Source organism: Gopherus evgoodei, chromosome 2 (genome assembly GCF_007399415.2).
Source record: "Gopherus evgoodei ecotype Sinaloan lineage chromosome 2, rGopEvg1_v1.p, whole genome shotgun sequence".
In the NCBI taxonomy this organism is placed as follows: domain Eukaryota; kingdom Metazoa; phylum Chordata; order Testudines; family Testudinidae; genus Gopherus; species Gopherus evgoodei.
In genome coordinates this window covers 62,832,300-62,848,098 of record NC_044323.1, presented here as the reverse complement: position 1 = coordinate 62,848,098, position 15,799 = coordinate 62,832,300, and the positions used below count along the sequence as shown (strand labels likewise).

Below are 15,799 nucleotides of genomic sequence, written 5' to 3'. Positions count from 1 at the left end.
AGGTTTAAGACTTTTGTTGATCCCCCAACATGAACTGTATACATTCTCCAGCTTGTATCAGTTTTTCTCCTATATAAAGCTTTTTCTGAACTTCAAAAAGTGTCTGTTTTTTTTAAGTACAACTTGATACAAAACACAGACTCAAAACTATTTGAATTGTCAATAAAGCTAAAAACATAGACAAAGTATTTTAAAATGTACTAAAGGTTCTTGGGAAACAAAGTAACTTAGGACCCTAATTTTATTATACCACTTTTTCAAAAGTCATAAAGGAACCCTTAATTTTAAAAATAGTCTTTTCCAATGGTAAACAGCCATCAAGTGCATTAATCAATTCCTCTGATGAAAGTCTTTATCCAATATATAACATATATATAATATTCAATTCCCAGATACTAATACAGGGCTGCCCAGAGGATTCAGGGGGCCCAAGGCAAAGTAATTTCGGGGGCCCCTTCCATAAAAAAAGTTGCAATACTATAGAATATTGCATTCTTGTGGGGGCCCCTGCGGGGCCTGGGGCAAATTGCCCCACTTGCGCCTCCCTCCCGGGCAGCCCTGTAACTAATAACGAGATTCCAATATAACTGCAACTGAGAAAATAGTCAGATATGTTGAACTGATCAGAGAATGTGCTTGTTATGAACAAAAATCAGGAAGCAATTTGTTTTTCTAAACACCTGCAAATTTATTAAATATAATTTCCCCCCCTCCGCAGTAGAATACCAGTGGAAGGCAGTTTAGGATGTGAGATTTTTAGTCTGCAATAACGAAGGTCATGTTCCTGCACATGCTTATGTGAGTTCAGTAGGGCTACATCTGTGCATACAGTTATTCACACACAGAAGTGTTTGTACAATCACAGCTAAGTCTTTAATTCTAGAAAAGCTGGCCTATATTTGACAAAAATTAATATAATGCATTACTATCTCAATCAAAAACTGAGATATAAAGTCATGGATAATATGTATAAAAACCCTGCAGCAGCTCCCCCTGGCTAGTAGGTGTACAGCATGCTGAAAGCAATACAGTGTGTTCAGCCCAGCATAGAAGAGCAAATCCACCCCTCAAGAGCAACCTTTCTGGATGACCGAGGAGTGGCGTGAAGGAATCTTTAGCTTGTAGGATAACAGCCTCAATGTGGTGTCCCAAAGGATTAGCATAAATAGAAAATTATGAATGGGGAGGCAATACAGACAGCATCCTCAAGATTCCTAGCAGAAATGTAAAGGGCGCAACCTCATCCCACCTCTGGGGGATGGGGGGATTGGGCTGCAGCAGCTTTGTGAACAGTAATGAACACATGTTTAAAGTGCAGATAATGCAAAGCTTTTGAAATTGCATTAGCTACAATGGACATATGCACCAGCTGATAGCCTGCTATAAGCCTATTGTGTAGTTAGGCTAGCCTCTAACAGCTGTTCCATCATCAGGAAGACAAACGCTTTTCTGATGCTTCAGAATGGTTAGTTCCTTTATAAGGGCAAAACCAGTGGTCAAATATTTCTACAGTCTACAAAAGTCAGTGGTTTTCATGTCTTTCCTGCCACCACCAATTCAAAGATAGCTTTCAGATCCTTTCCTAGCGCTTCAGGAGGCCAGGACCCGCATAGGCTTTAGCATTCACATCCAATGAAATCAATGGGGTAGGGTAGTTCACACTTCTCAGAGCCATTGTTTCAGATTGTCCACAGACTCAGGAAGACAACTCTGCAGAAGTCATATTTAGATTTTCTATATAACCTTAAGGGCTAGAGCCATAGCATATTGCCTATCAATTCATGGTACACCCACATCTTGAATACTGCGTGAAGATGTGGTCGCTCCATCTCAAAAAAGATATATTGGAATTGGAAAAGGTTCAGAAAAGGGCAACACAAATGATTTGGGGTACAGAACATCTTCCATATGAGGAGAGATTAATAAGACTGGCTTTTTTCAGCTTGGAAAAGAGACAACTAAGGAGGGATATGATTAAGGTCTATAAAATCATGACTGTTGTGGAGAAAGTAAATAAGGAAGTGTTAGTTACGCCTTCACATAACACAAGAACTAGGGGTCACCAAATGAAATTCATAGGCAGCAGATTTAAAACAAACAAAAAGCAGTATTTCTTTACACTACTCACAGTCAACCTGTGGAACTCTTTGCCAGAGGATGTTGTGAAGGCCAAGACTATAACAGGGTTCAAAAAAGAACTAAAGTTCATGGAGGATAGGGCCATCGATGGCTATTAGCCAGGATGGGCAGGGATGCAAAACCTAAAGTGTTCTTAGCCTCTGTTTGCCAGAATCTGGAAATGGGAGACAGGGGTTGGATCACTTGATCATTACCTGTTCTGTTCATTCCATCTGAAGCACCTGACATTGGCCACTGTCAGAAGATAGGATACTTGGCAAGATCAGTGGTTCTGATCCTATTTACCATTGTGGGCAACATATGCAGCTCTCTGTGTATTATTAGGCTGCATCTACACAATACATATACTACGGCCCTGAGGATGTCACATGGGCTGCAGTGTGTACTGATTGGGCTGTAAGTGGCCCACAGGCTGCGGGTTGAGAACCATTTGGGCTAGATAGACCATGATCTGACCCAGAGTGACCGTTCTTATGTAGAGACTTACTCTAAAAAAATAAAACAAACAAACAAAAAAACGTAAGATCTGTAGGTTCTGAAAATGCCGCATCATGTTGAACAGGCTGCGTGTTTGACAACTCTGGATTAGTGCACGAAGCACAATGCTGAGAGCCAGGGAATCCCAAATTCTATTCTCACCTCTGACACTTGTTGATTTTAATTACACTAGAACAGGAGTCGGCAACCTTTCAGAAGTCGTGTGCTGAGTCTTCATTTATTCTAATTTAAGGTTTCACATGCCAGTAATACATTTTAACATTTTTAGAAGGTCTCGTTCTATAAATCTATAATATATAACTAAATTATGGTGGTATGTAAAGTAAATAAGGTTTTTTAAATGTTTAAGAAGCTTCATTTAAAATTAAATTAACATGCAGAGCCCCCTGGACCGGTGGCCAGGACCCAGGCAGTGTGAGTGCCACTTAAAATCAGCTTGTGTGCCATAGTTTGCCTACCCCTGCACTAGACAATAGCATTTGGGAGTAAATCTGGTTAGTAGATTAGGCACCAACCTTGCATCTAGGAGGTCTGGGTTCTTAATCCTGGTTACGGCATTTGCTTCGTGTGCAATCTAGGACAAATCACTTAACTCTCAGCTTCAGTTTACCAATCTCTAACACTGAAGTAACGATATGGACTTAGTTCATAACTAATGTTTAAAGAGTGCAAAGTATTAAGACACAGGTGGGAAAGAGGTCTCATCTCTAGAAGGAGCAGACATTACAAACCAGCATTTGCTGCCTTTCTACCCATCATTGCTTCAGAGCATGCATTTCACAGTGAGTCAGATGCTCCAAATTTGACCCTTGGTTAGGTGTGGACATTGTTTTTATTGCTGGTTATTCACTTTCCATTATATTTAGTTTTAAGCCTGGACTAGAAATACTCACTACATTGTTGCTGTTAATCTGTGTGTTGCTTTGCTATGGGTTTTTTGTCCCTTTTCCTTTGTAAAACTATAGACAACTTTATCAAAAACAAAACCAAAAACAAATAACTAAATAAAGCTACATATAATTAATTCTACAAATTGTTTGACATCTGCTTAATCTGGACTAAAAAGGAACATGTATCAAGTCAGTCCTCTTCATTCTTAATGAAACAAAACATCCTTTTTTCCCCTCAGACAGACATTTAAAGTCCTCTGAAAGGGCCATTATCCTTTGAAATATAATCACAATTTAAAAAGTTTGGAAGATAAAACAGTAGAACTGGAAGTATCAGAATTATGACAATCAGGCTGCTTTGGATTACATATTTTATGTAATGCCATGTCTAGGCATTTTATTAAGATTGCTAAAATTAGTCAAGTTAGTTATTTAGGTTAACTGAATATTATATCTGTGGCTTCAAATGCTGCACCTGTCTAACATCTATTATTATTTCCAATATCTCAATCCTGAACATTTACTCTGGGTTGCAAATAGGCACATACTATTGAAGATACCGTTGTTGGCTTCAGAACAGTCATGACAGCCTATTGGATCAAACAGACACGGGATGGCGGGGGGAAGTATTTACACAGCACTGGGTCTACTATCTCAACCATCATGTTTACTTGAAAACACGCTGTTAAGTGTGTGCATGCAATATATCACACGCATTTATACATATGACTCTTCCCTTAGAATGCAAGTAGTGATGGATAGAATTAGAAGCAAAATACACAGTGCTATGCTATTTTTATTAACTTACTACAGATGTGGAAACTACACAGGTTCAACTACTGTATAGTTCATAACTTGAAAAATCACTGACATCCCTTTAAAACATTCAAAAAATAGCCTTTTAAAGCATTTCTAGAAAATATTTAATAGACCTTTAGGTTTTCAGTCAAAGTGTTTGGCCTTGCATTGGCCCTCTACACCAGGAGTTAATTTCTTCCTGAAGGAAGAACTATTAATAGAAAGGACAAAGTGATTTGTAAAATGGATTTTGTTCTGTGTTTGTGCAGTGCCTAGCCCAATAGGAGTCATGGGCCAGGAAGCCAGGTGCTACATTAATACAAATACTAAATAATAAACCTTGTGAACTGTACAACACAGCAGCTTGTTTATTTACTATTCTCTTCCTTATTCCCTTTGAACTGTATTCCCTCCTGAGTTCTCTTCATCCACTACCTATGACCAAATCTACAATAGAAACTTTTGCTAGTATAGCACTGTCAGTTAAGGTGTTGATTTTTTACAACATTTCTATACTAACAAAAGCTCTCATGTAGTTGCAGTTATACCAGCATAAGAGTGCTTTTGTGGCTATAGCTTATTTTGCTCACCAAGCTGGTTTAAGTTATACAGGCTTCTACACGGACTTTTTTGCCAGCATAAGCTGTGTCTACATTTCTAGTGTAGATCATTATATACATATTTGGAGATATACCTATCTCATAGAACTCGAAGGGACCCTGAAGTCATTGAATACAGCCCCCTGCCTTCAGTAGCAGGACCAAGTGTTGATTTTGCCTCAGATCCCTAGGTGGTCCCCTCAAGGTCTGGGCTCACAACCTTGGGTTTAGCAGGCCAATACTCAAACCACTGAGCTATCCCTCCTCCCACTTTCCTACCTACAGCCCCATCGCTCTCCTCTCTCCACCTCCACACTCCTTCTGCAAGTTGGGTCTTCTCCCATTTCCTCAGTTTCCTCTCCTCCATCTTTCTCATCAATCTGCACTTTGACTTCCATCCTGTTGACTTGTCTACGGCCATTCTCACTAAGTTCTCTGCCAAGTTCAAGGGTCTTTTCTCTAGCCTCATCCTGCTCAAGCTGTCTGCTGCCTTTGACTATCAGTTATTCCTGCCTCTTTGAGCTTTTGTAATTCTGTTCTTGACAGGATTCCCCTTGGTAGCTTCTCCTCTCTTATAGAGTCTCCAGGGCTCCCTCCTCTTCTTCTTCTCCTACACCACCATACCCCTGGGCAACCTCATCCATTGTCATGGTGTTAATTAAAGTCTCTATGCTGACAACTCCCATACCTATCTCTGTTCCCTATCCTCTCCCTCTCTGTTCAGTCTTACATCTGCAAGTGTCTCTAGATATCCAGGAAGAAATATAGTCCCTCCCTCAGGCTGACCATAGTGAACAAGGAACTCCTTTTCTCTTTCACCTGTCCTCCTCCCCAAAAATACCCATCTCATCACTCCCCTCTTTATCATGGTCAACAATGCCCCTGTTCTCACAGTTGGTAAATCACACAACCTTGGTGCTATATTTGACTCCTCTCTCTCCTTTTCCACTACTCTCATCCTGCCAGTACTTTCTCTATTAGAAAAACATCTGTCCTTACCATCCCTACTGCTAAAACCCTGGTAATTTCTCATGTCCTCTACTGAAGTCTCTTTCTTTTGATCCTTCCCAATTAGCATTGTATCCTCCCAAGTCCATCTAACTTGCTGTAGAAAAGTCTTCTTCCCTGACCACTGCTCTGACTGGGTCACTTTCTCTTTGAATCACTGTTCCTGACTGCTGATCTGCTTCTACACCAAATTCAGACTTCTTTGACCTCACCTTTGCTCCTGTCTGCCTTTCATTTCCTGCAATTCACCTCCTAGCCTCTGCCTCCCTGGCATGCCTCTGACTCTCTCCCATAAATGCCTCTTATGCACATCCTACACCCAGAGTGCCCTCCCACATGTTTGAGATTGCATTGCACATGTCAAGACGCTTCTCAAGGTTTAGCCGTCCAAGTCTGACCCACACTCTATTGTTCTGGCCTTCTTGCTTCACTTGGCTCTTTCAAACCCTAGGCACACTGCAGCATGCTGTAAGACACACAATCAGAACACACATCACTCAGTTTAGGGTCCAGCATTAGTCAATATTTTCATTCATGGCATGGAGAGCATGCTTATAAAATCTGCAGATGACACTAAGCTAACAGAGGGTTGCAAGCACTTTGGAGGACAGGATTAGAATTCAAAAGAACCTTGACAAACTGGAGAATTGGTCTGAATTCAACAAGATGAAATTCAATAAAGAAAATGCAAAGTACTTCACTTGGGGGGAAACATCAAATGCACAGCTACAAAATGGGGAATAGCTGGCTAGGCTGTAGTTCTGCTGAAAAGGATCTAGGGGTTATAGTGGAACACAAATTGAATATGAGCCAACAATGTGATGCAGTTGTAAAACAGCGAATATTCTGAGGTGTATTAACAGGAGTGTCATATGTAAGACAGGGGAGGTAACTGTCCTGCTCCACTCAGCACAGGTGAAGTTCTGTGTCCAATTCTGGGTGCCATACTTTAGGAAAGATGTGGACAAACTGAAGAGAGTCCAGAGGAGAGCAATGAAAATGATAAAAAGTTCAGCAAAATCTGACCTATGAGGAAAGATTAAAAAATGGTATGTTAGTCTTGAGAAAGGAGGACTGGGAGGGGAGGGGAAATGGGGGGGCGAAAACAGTCTTCAAATATGTTAAAGGCTGCTATAAAGAAGATGACACTCACCTGTTCTCCATGCCCACTGAAGGTAGGACAAAAAGTAATGAGCCAAATCTGCAGCAAGGGAGATTTAAGTTAGAACATTTTTCCTAATATCTAACTACAAGGGTAGTTAAACTCTGGAATAGGCTTGCAAAGGAGGTCGTGAAATCCCCATCATTGGAGGTTTTCAAGAACCAGCTGGACAAACACCTGTCAGGGATGGCCTAAGTTTACTTGGTGCAGTGGGCTGGACTTGATGACCTCTTGAGTCCCTTCCAGCCCTACATTTCTATGATCATATATTGTTACCAGCAGTATGAGTTTAAGAATTGCATTACAAAAACTAAATCTGCATTACTTCACTGAAAAGACAACACTCATTGGAAAAAGCAATTATACTGTACAATTCAAATAGTTCTAATTCCATGTAAAGACTTTCAACAAGTTTAAAATTAGGGGTCAGGTTATATCCTTATAGTATCTTAGCTCCCTCAACTGCTCTTGCCTTAAAAAAAGATAGCAGAATTTACTGGGCACTATTCACAGGCCGTATATAACTCCCCTAAAATAAGATCCCCAACCATGGACTTGTAGACAGTTATGAAAACAAACAATAACATTATTGAATGCGCCCTTGCTTCCCTGACTTTCATGATTTATAAACAATGTAATTAAATTAATAATTAAAGCAGGCATTTTGTAGTTGTGTGTGTGAATTCAGTACTTGCACAAGGTACCAGACAAACACAGCCCTGGAAAATGGAGCTAAGCTACACAGCAAATCCAGCTTGGGTGAGGGACATAGCTTTCCTCAGCACTGCCAATGTGTCTCACTCCTGAGTTGGACAGAGTCAGGAGTTCAGCTTCAATGCTCACTCAGGTCTTTGGCATTTTGGCCAAGACTGCCAGCCAGGTGCTGATTAATGCCAGCTGTAATACTGGTTGCTGTGATGTTGACCACATAAGCAAGTAATGCAGCCATCACAAGGCTCCATATCCCATTACTAGTCTTCTGACCCAAGCAGTCCCCAACTGTTTCTCTTGAATGAAAAGCAGCAAACCCCAATGCCTCTGAAAGGAAAGTTCTACTCCAATTCTTACATCCCACTCCAGCAAATACTTACACGTAAGTACCTTATGAATGTACACAGTCCCCACTGAATTCAATGGGACAACTCTCTCGCATAAATCTTTGCAGAACAGGGCCTTAGACTGTGAACTTCTTTCTTGGACTGTAAGCTCCTTGAGGCAAGGATTGTGTCTTCCTGTGTGTTGGAGGACAGATGCTATTGCAACATGAATAATAAGAATAAAATCATAATGTGCTGTGCTAAGATCTTTAAAACTCCATATTCACACCTTTTAAGTTGTTTTTGAAAAACGGGTCTGTGACGTTATCTGATTAAAATATGACCATATAGATCTTTGTTGAAACCACTGTTATATATTTGCAACAAATCTTATACAAAACGTGGCATGTAAGATGTCTATAAAAAGGTTATAAAGGGACCGGCAACCTTTCAGAAGTGGTGTGCCAAGTTTTCATTTGTTCACTCTAATTTAAGGTTTCGCGTGCCAGTAATACATTTTAACATTTTTAAAAGGTCTCTTTCTATAAGTCTATAATATATAACTAAACTATTGTTGTATGTAAAGTAAATAAGGTTTTAAAAATGTTTAAGAAGCTTAATTTAAAATTAAATTAAAATGCAGAGCCCCCCGGACCGGTGGCCAGGACCTGGGCAGTGTCAGTGCCACTGAAAATCAGCTCGCGTGCTGAAGGCGGCATACGTGCCATAGGTTGCCTACCCCGGGTTATGATTTGCTGGTTATGATTATGCTATCTGTATGCATGTATTGTTTTTGTATTTGAAGTTATGAATATTGGCTCTATATCTGGATTTCAAATGTTTGCTCCTGGGGTAACGCCCATAAGGTAGTTAGCTGCACATCTTGGTGGGACTATGTAAATTAGGTGGCCTATCAAAAGGACACAACTCACAATGGACCATGGGAGACACCCATCTACACTGAATGGACTTTTCTGTGAACTTTCCATTTGAAGTATATGTGATAGTTTCCTGCAAAAACTAAGCAAAATTATGCATGGACATGTGACTTGCCCATGTGACTCCAAACCCCATCTTTTACCTGTAATTTTCCACTAGCTGCTGAGGGCTTTGTTTGAAACAATGGGTATCCCTTCACATGGCAGAAGCTATAAAAGGCCCAGCAAACACCTCCTTTTGTCTCTTTCCTGCTCAAACCTCTGAACTATGGACTTATACAAACGGGAGCATTCTAACCAAGGGACTGAGGTCTTTCCAAGGATTTGGAAGCAACCAGAGACTTATCAAGCCCGCAGTTTATTCCATCACTGCTACAAGCCTGATGCAAGAACTTTGCATTTATTTTATGTATTTGATTCCTTTAACCAATTTAACTCTCACCTTTTTTTCTTTTTATAAATAAATCTTTAGATTTTAGATATTCAAGGATTGGCATCAGTGTGATTTTTGGGTAAGATCTGAGTTATATACTCACCTGGATGTGTGTCTGGTCCTTTGGGATCAGAAGAACCTTTTATCTGATGAGATTCATTGTAAAGAACCACTCATCTTTAAATCCAGTTTCTTTGGTGGTAATACAAGAACTGGAATGCCTAGGGAAACTGTTTTTCTGATTTCTTGTTAGCCAGTGTGGTGAAACAGAAGTTTACTTTTGTTGCTGGTTTGGTATATCTTATGGGGGAATAACCACCAGTTCTGGGGTGTATTTCTCAGCAGTTTGTCCTGAATTTGGTATTCTCAGTTGTGACCCACAAAGGCATGGTTACAGTGTTGAGATCTTTAAAACTCCATAGTCACACCTTTTAAGGTGTTTTAAGAAAACAGGTCCCACTCATTCGCTATATCTAGCACAACGTAAAATATTATATTCTTTTTCTACCCTTGTCTTGGTCACTTTTCCAACATTGACTTTTCTCCCTCTCTGCATTCAAACACCTCCTTACTTATTTCTTGAGCAATTTTCAGTAAGAATCCATGGGACATCAATTTATAATTTTTGCATTGCTACAATTTCAAGTCTTCTGCCTATATAATATAATCTTGTGTGCGTGATCCAGGAAAAAAAGATGTACACGTTTAACTTTACTCATGTGAGTAGCATTATGCAGTGAACAGCCTACTCACATAAATAATGTCACTTTTAACATGCTAAACATAGTTCCATTAATTGTACAAGGCTACTAGTCATGTATACCATTTTTTAACTTTACAAGCCATATTTTCACTAGGGCTAATATTTGATTGGTTTGATTAGTAAGGCAACAAAACATTATTGTGAAGCCTACATTTTATTTCAAAAATCCATTTAATGACAGGCTGGTTCCACCACAGTAAATACCAAGGCTATTGTTGTGTAACAATCGAATGCAGAAACACCTATATAGCTCTTCTTGTTCTTAAAGACTGACAAGCTTTCGTAACACTACTGTGTCTTCTCTCAGAGAACTAAAGAGAAAAACAGGTCAAACTATTGTAATTGTAAATGCTCAGATAGGACACACCAGCCGCTGTACTTTTCATTTACAGTGCCACAGCCACACTGTAATGTGGGCAGCGTAGACACAACCTAAGAGTGGGAAGCTGGCAATAGCACTGGACTACTTTTCATGAAAGGCAGAAGTAAAAGCTACAAATTAGCTGAAGTGCCTTGTAATCTTATTTATTACTGCAGACACATTTTTACAAATCAGGTGGCCTTTAACGGTATGGAGATCATCTTTTTTAAAAAGGCTGAAACTTCCCTTCTGTCTTTCACCTTGTGCACAAGTTCTGGCCTTGAAAAGGCAGCAGGAATTTCCCTAGAGGATTACACTAAAACACATTAACAAAAGAGAAAATAACCATACAAACTATTTTCAATATGTGAGATTATCCCCCAGATCTGTCTGTTTGGTAAGGTAACTATCATAATAGAATAAATATAAAAAGAAAGGGTCTTCAATGCTATGAGTTTCAAACTACAATGCATTTTATGCCTGTTAATTTATAAGGAAGCTAGATAATTTGTTGGAGAAGACATGGGATTTTTTTCATTCTAGGGATCCATTTATGTTTCAGCTCAAGAGTATTGAGATTTGGGATTTCACATACTTGTCTCTCTCTGTCTTTGTCTCATATTCTATACTTTAGGGAAGTAGGGCTCCAGAGAGGTCCAGAGCTAAATTAGCACAGAAAATGAATCAGTCCTCGCTCCAGTACAGCAATCCTTTTTGGTTAGGGTGGAGAAACTAGTTCTGCAACTACCTACACAAATAATATCAATACAGTACAGAATCATAACCAAGCTAATCCTTGTGCAAAATCCTAATATTAAGAAAAATGAGAAGATGTTTTTTACAATAAGTATTCTTAATAATTAGACAGCATCAGTTGCAGCTGATCACTGAACGTGTTATTGAAAAAATCTTAGCCCTCAGAGATTACAATCTAGTATGCAAAAGTATGGTCATCTAAGTATTATTTTACTTTAGATTTCCAAATATGTCAAATACACCACTACCTTGATATAATGCCACCCAATATAACACGAATTTGGATATAACGCGGTAGAGTTCTGAAGGGGCGGGGCTGCGCATTCCGGTGGATCAAAGCAAGTTCGATATAACACAGTTTCACCTATAACACAGTAAGATTTTTTGGCTCTCAAGGACGGCGTTATATAGAGGTAGAGGTGTACGTTTGCACAACTCAATGTTATTATTCATCTATGTATCACCGACAACATGGTGTCAGATAGCAGGTCTACCACAAGTAGCTCGATGTTGTGCAGTCCCAATTTGATGGATCATGGATAAATTACTTTTTAAAAGTGCCCTTGTGCACACATTAAGAAAATACTTACAGCTAAGGCTTAATCGTGCAACCCTGATTTCAACAGAATTTAAAATGAGTAAAGTTAAACACATAGTTAAATCTCTGCAGGATTGGGTCCTATAGTCATGTGTCCCTGCTTAGTTAATCAAAAACTGTAGTCTGCTTGATGACCCAGTTGTTCACCTGCTTTTGTTAGATTATAACCTCTTCAGAGCCAAAATTACTTATTTATTTGGTCTACATTACTTATAATCAGCGAGTACAGTTATGGTGCTAGAGTGAATAAAATAGATAATGGCACCTTGTTATCTGTATAGACTTTTTTAGCACACACCCAAGATGAAATCATTTGGTTTTGGAGGTCTTTTTACAGACAGCAGAAAAGTCAAGCTGTGTCCTCACTTCTTGAAGAAGCTCTGACAGTTTAAGCTGCCTCCTTTTCCTTCCCATTCCTCCTTTTGTTACAGGATACACAGTAATAGGTTCGGATTAAAACTCTGTCTCCAAGGAATGAGGGCAGCATCTGCGTCCTCCTCAGCCGGGGAATCATGAAAGAAAGCAGTGTTTTGAGATCCAAGCTTCCTGGAAGTTCGGCATGGGTATGTCAGCCGCTCGACATTTAGGATTTGTCCCATTACAGGGACAGGTGCAAGTTGGGGAATTCAGATCCAATCCTGAATCTCCTTTTGCCAAACTTTTGTTTTGTGGCAGGGGGTGGGGAGGCCAGCTGGTCCCAGCATTCCCGGCCTGTCCCCTGTAGTTCTGCAACACGGTGTAACACCCAGTTATTTCATAACTCATAGACTCTAGGACTGGAAGGGACCTCGAGAGGTCATCGAGTCCAGTCCCCTGCCTTCGTGGCAGGACCAAATACTGTCTAGACCATCCCTGATAGACGTTTATCTAACGTACTCTTAAATATCTCCAGCGATGGAGATTCCACAACTTCCCTAGGCAATCTATTCCAGTGTTTAACTACCCTGAACTTTTTCCTAATGTCCAACCTAAATCTCCCTTGCTGCAGTTTAAGTCCATTGCTTCTTGTTCTACCATTGGAGGCTAAGGTGAACAAGTTTTCTCCCTCCTCCTGATGACACCCTTTTAGATACCTGAAAACTGCTATCAGGTTCCCTCTCAGTCTTCTCTTTTCCAAACTAAACAAACCCAGTTCCTTCAGCCTTCCTTCATAGGTCATGTTCTCAAGACCTTTAATCATTCATGTTGCTCTTCTCTGGACCCTCTCCAATTTCTCCACATCTTTCTTGAAATGCGGTGCCCAGAACTGGACACAATACTCCAGTTGAGGCCTAACCAGCGCAGAGTAAAGCGGAAGAATGACTTCTCGTGTCTTGTTTACAACACACCTGTTAATGCATCCCAGAATCACGTTTGCTTTTTTTGCAACAGTATCACACTGTTCACTCATATTAAGCTTGTGGTCCACTATGACCCCTAGATCTCTTTCTGCCATACTCCTTCCTAGACAGTCTCTTCCCATTCTGTATGTGTGAAACTGATTGTTCCTTCCTAAGTGGAGCACTTTGCATTTATCTTTATTGAACTTCATCCTGTTTACCTCAGACCATTTCTCCAATTTGTCCAGATCATTTTGAATTTTGACCCAGAAAAGGGGAAAGTGTGAGGAGCATCTCGCCCTGGATGCATCCTCAAGGCAGGGTGGGCATGTGTGAATCTCCCCCCCTCCATGCTTGGGGTATCCCCTTGGCATGCGAGACTCCTCCTCCTCTCCGATCTGCAGATACCCGCTTTCACCTGCAGAAGGTGCGTGAAGGGGAGGCAGGTCTTCTCCCCACCTCCCCAACCCTGTGGGTCCCCAAGCTACCTCCGGACTCCAAACCCCAGGCGGGACCGATGATCTTGTGTCCTCCCCTGCCCCTCACCTCTAGGGTAGGGCAGTCACTCCCCCCAGGGCTGGGCTCGGCTCCGGGGGCCGCTGCAACTCCTCCATCCCCTTCCTCCTGGGCCTGCTGCTGCAGGCTGCTCCCGCGGGCGGAGAGGGGGTGGCCGGGGCCCTCTTGGGGACCACTCTTGCTGAGGCCATCTCCGCCGGTGTAACGTCACTTTGAGCAACCCTCCCGTTTTCCAACTAGCTTCAGTTTCTGCCACATAAGGAAACCATCTGTGCTCCTGCTCAGGAATTGCTGCCGTCTGGTCCATGAGGATGCACGGGAATCTGGAGCGGTCACTGTTTCTGTCGTTACACCGGCGGAGATCCAGGTCCAGCCGCAGCCCCGCCAGGCTGAGCAGGAGGGTGACCTGCAGCAACAGCCCCTCCTCGGAGCAGCAGCGCCTCGTCAGGGGCTTCATCTCCGCTCACGCAGCTCCCACCGCGGCTCGCCAGCAGCCGGCCTCTGGCTCCCGCCGCCCACGACGCGCCCCCGGGAGGCCGGGCAGCACGTGTGTGTGTCTGTGCCGGGAAGGGAAGGAGAAACCAAAGAGCCCAGCGCGCCGCTGCCGCTCCGGCTCCCGCAGCGAGTCACGAAGGGACCGGCCCTTCCCTAGGGCGGCGAGTGCTAGGGGGCGGGCCGGGGGCACCCGCTGCTGGGGTGCTGCCGCCCCCCTATGTCCGCCCGCCGCTACAGCGAGCTGGGCCGGGCCACCTGCCCCTGGGTCCCAGCCTCCAGCCCTGGCCGCGGAGAGAGGCAGCCGGAGAGCGAGGTGGAGCCTCCCGGCCCTTGGCGCCCGGGAGCACGTGCTCAGAAGTGGGGACGGGACGTGCCCCGCCCACGGCCGGCCAGCCCCGCAGCAGCGGCACTCAGTCATTCTGGCCCCCGCAGCGCGCTGCCAAGAGCCAGGCGGCCCTCGGCCGGTCCCAGCCATTTTCCAGGCCGGGCTCCACGACTTCGCACGAGAGGCTATTCCGCAGTCGGGCGCTTTGTTGTTCTCCTGTCACTTTAACTCCGCCTTGCTGGCACGGCTCCAGGAGCAAGCTAGCACCCGGGGCGGATTAAACGGGTGGGGCTCTGGAGGAGCTGGGGGGGGGAAATAAACGTGCCTCCTGTCTGCATATTCTAATAAAAGGAGGAGCCGGAACAGGTCGGCGATCGGGGAGAGACGCGCAAAGCTTTCTGGGGATTGAAGTTCCCCCTCCCCTTCTTACTCTGCATCGCCCCTTCAGCAGCGACCCAGGTGCCGATCTTCACCAGTTACTCGCTGCTCGTGTGCCTCAGTCACCTCCCCCAGTCCTTGTACTTCCTGTATTATCGGACAGAGACAGAGGAGCCAGTCTAAGAAGGCGTGGCTAAAAGTCACTTTTCCAGTTCCCATTGGTAGTGCTAATTGGTTCAGCCGTATTGCAGGTTCTGTATGTTCCATGTTGAATTCATACCCACACTCATAGCGCTGTATGCACACTGATTTAACCAAGAAGAGCAAACACTGTGTGAATTTAATGAAACAGAATGACCACTCTTGTTGTGTAACACTTTCATTTTCTGACAGATGCTAGGATTGCACACTTAAGATTGCACTAAAGGATTTTATGCATTGCATTTCTGTTTTTAAAAGTAAGCAGTCAGGATGAGCTCTACCCTTACATCTGGTGGTGAGTTGTGGAAAAGAACTTCAGGGGCTGATCTTGTTTGCATAGGCACACCTACCCTGCCTAGCATGAGCCCAAATGGTCACTTTCACCCAGTTTCTCTGTTATTGGGGCAGAAAGAATAAAGTGTTGTTACCCTGATTATGTGAATCAAGGACAAGGAAACTGTTTTATGACAGAGGGACTCACCATCAACTAAGGAGCACTTGCTAGACAAGGGACATGGGTTCCAAAACCCAATGAATTGAGAGAGATAGTTATATTTGATTGCTTGGGTGCTGTCTGAAGATGTG

General features: G+C 42.7%; 1 protein-coding gene across 1 annotated transcript in view; it reads right to left on the bottom strand.

The window, feature by feature from the left end:
- The window catches only part of NFE2L3 (nuclear factor, erythroid 2 like 3), a 29,314-nt gene extending 14,175 nt beyond the window's left edge, over positions 1–15,139 (bottom strand). Inside the window, 2 exon segments of the mRNA XM_030550835.1 lie at positions 13,846–14,010; positions 14,012–15,139. Of these exon segments, the coding sequence (XP_030406695.1) occupies positions 13,846–14,010; positions 14,012–14,272 (426 nt within the window). The 5' untranslated portion in view covers positions 14,273–15,139.
- Between the last annotated feature and the right edge of the window lie 660 nt (positions 15,140–15,799).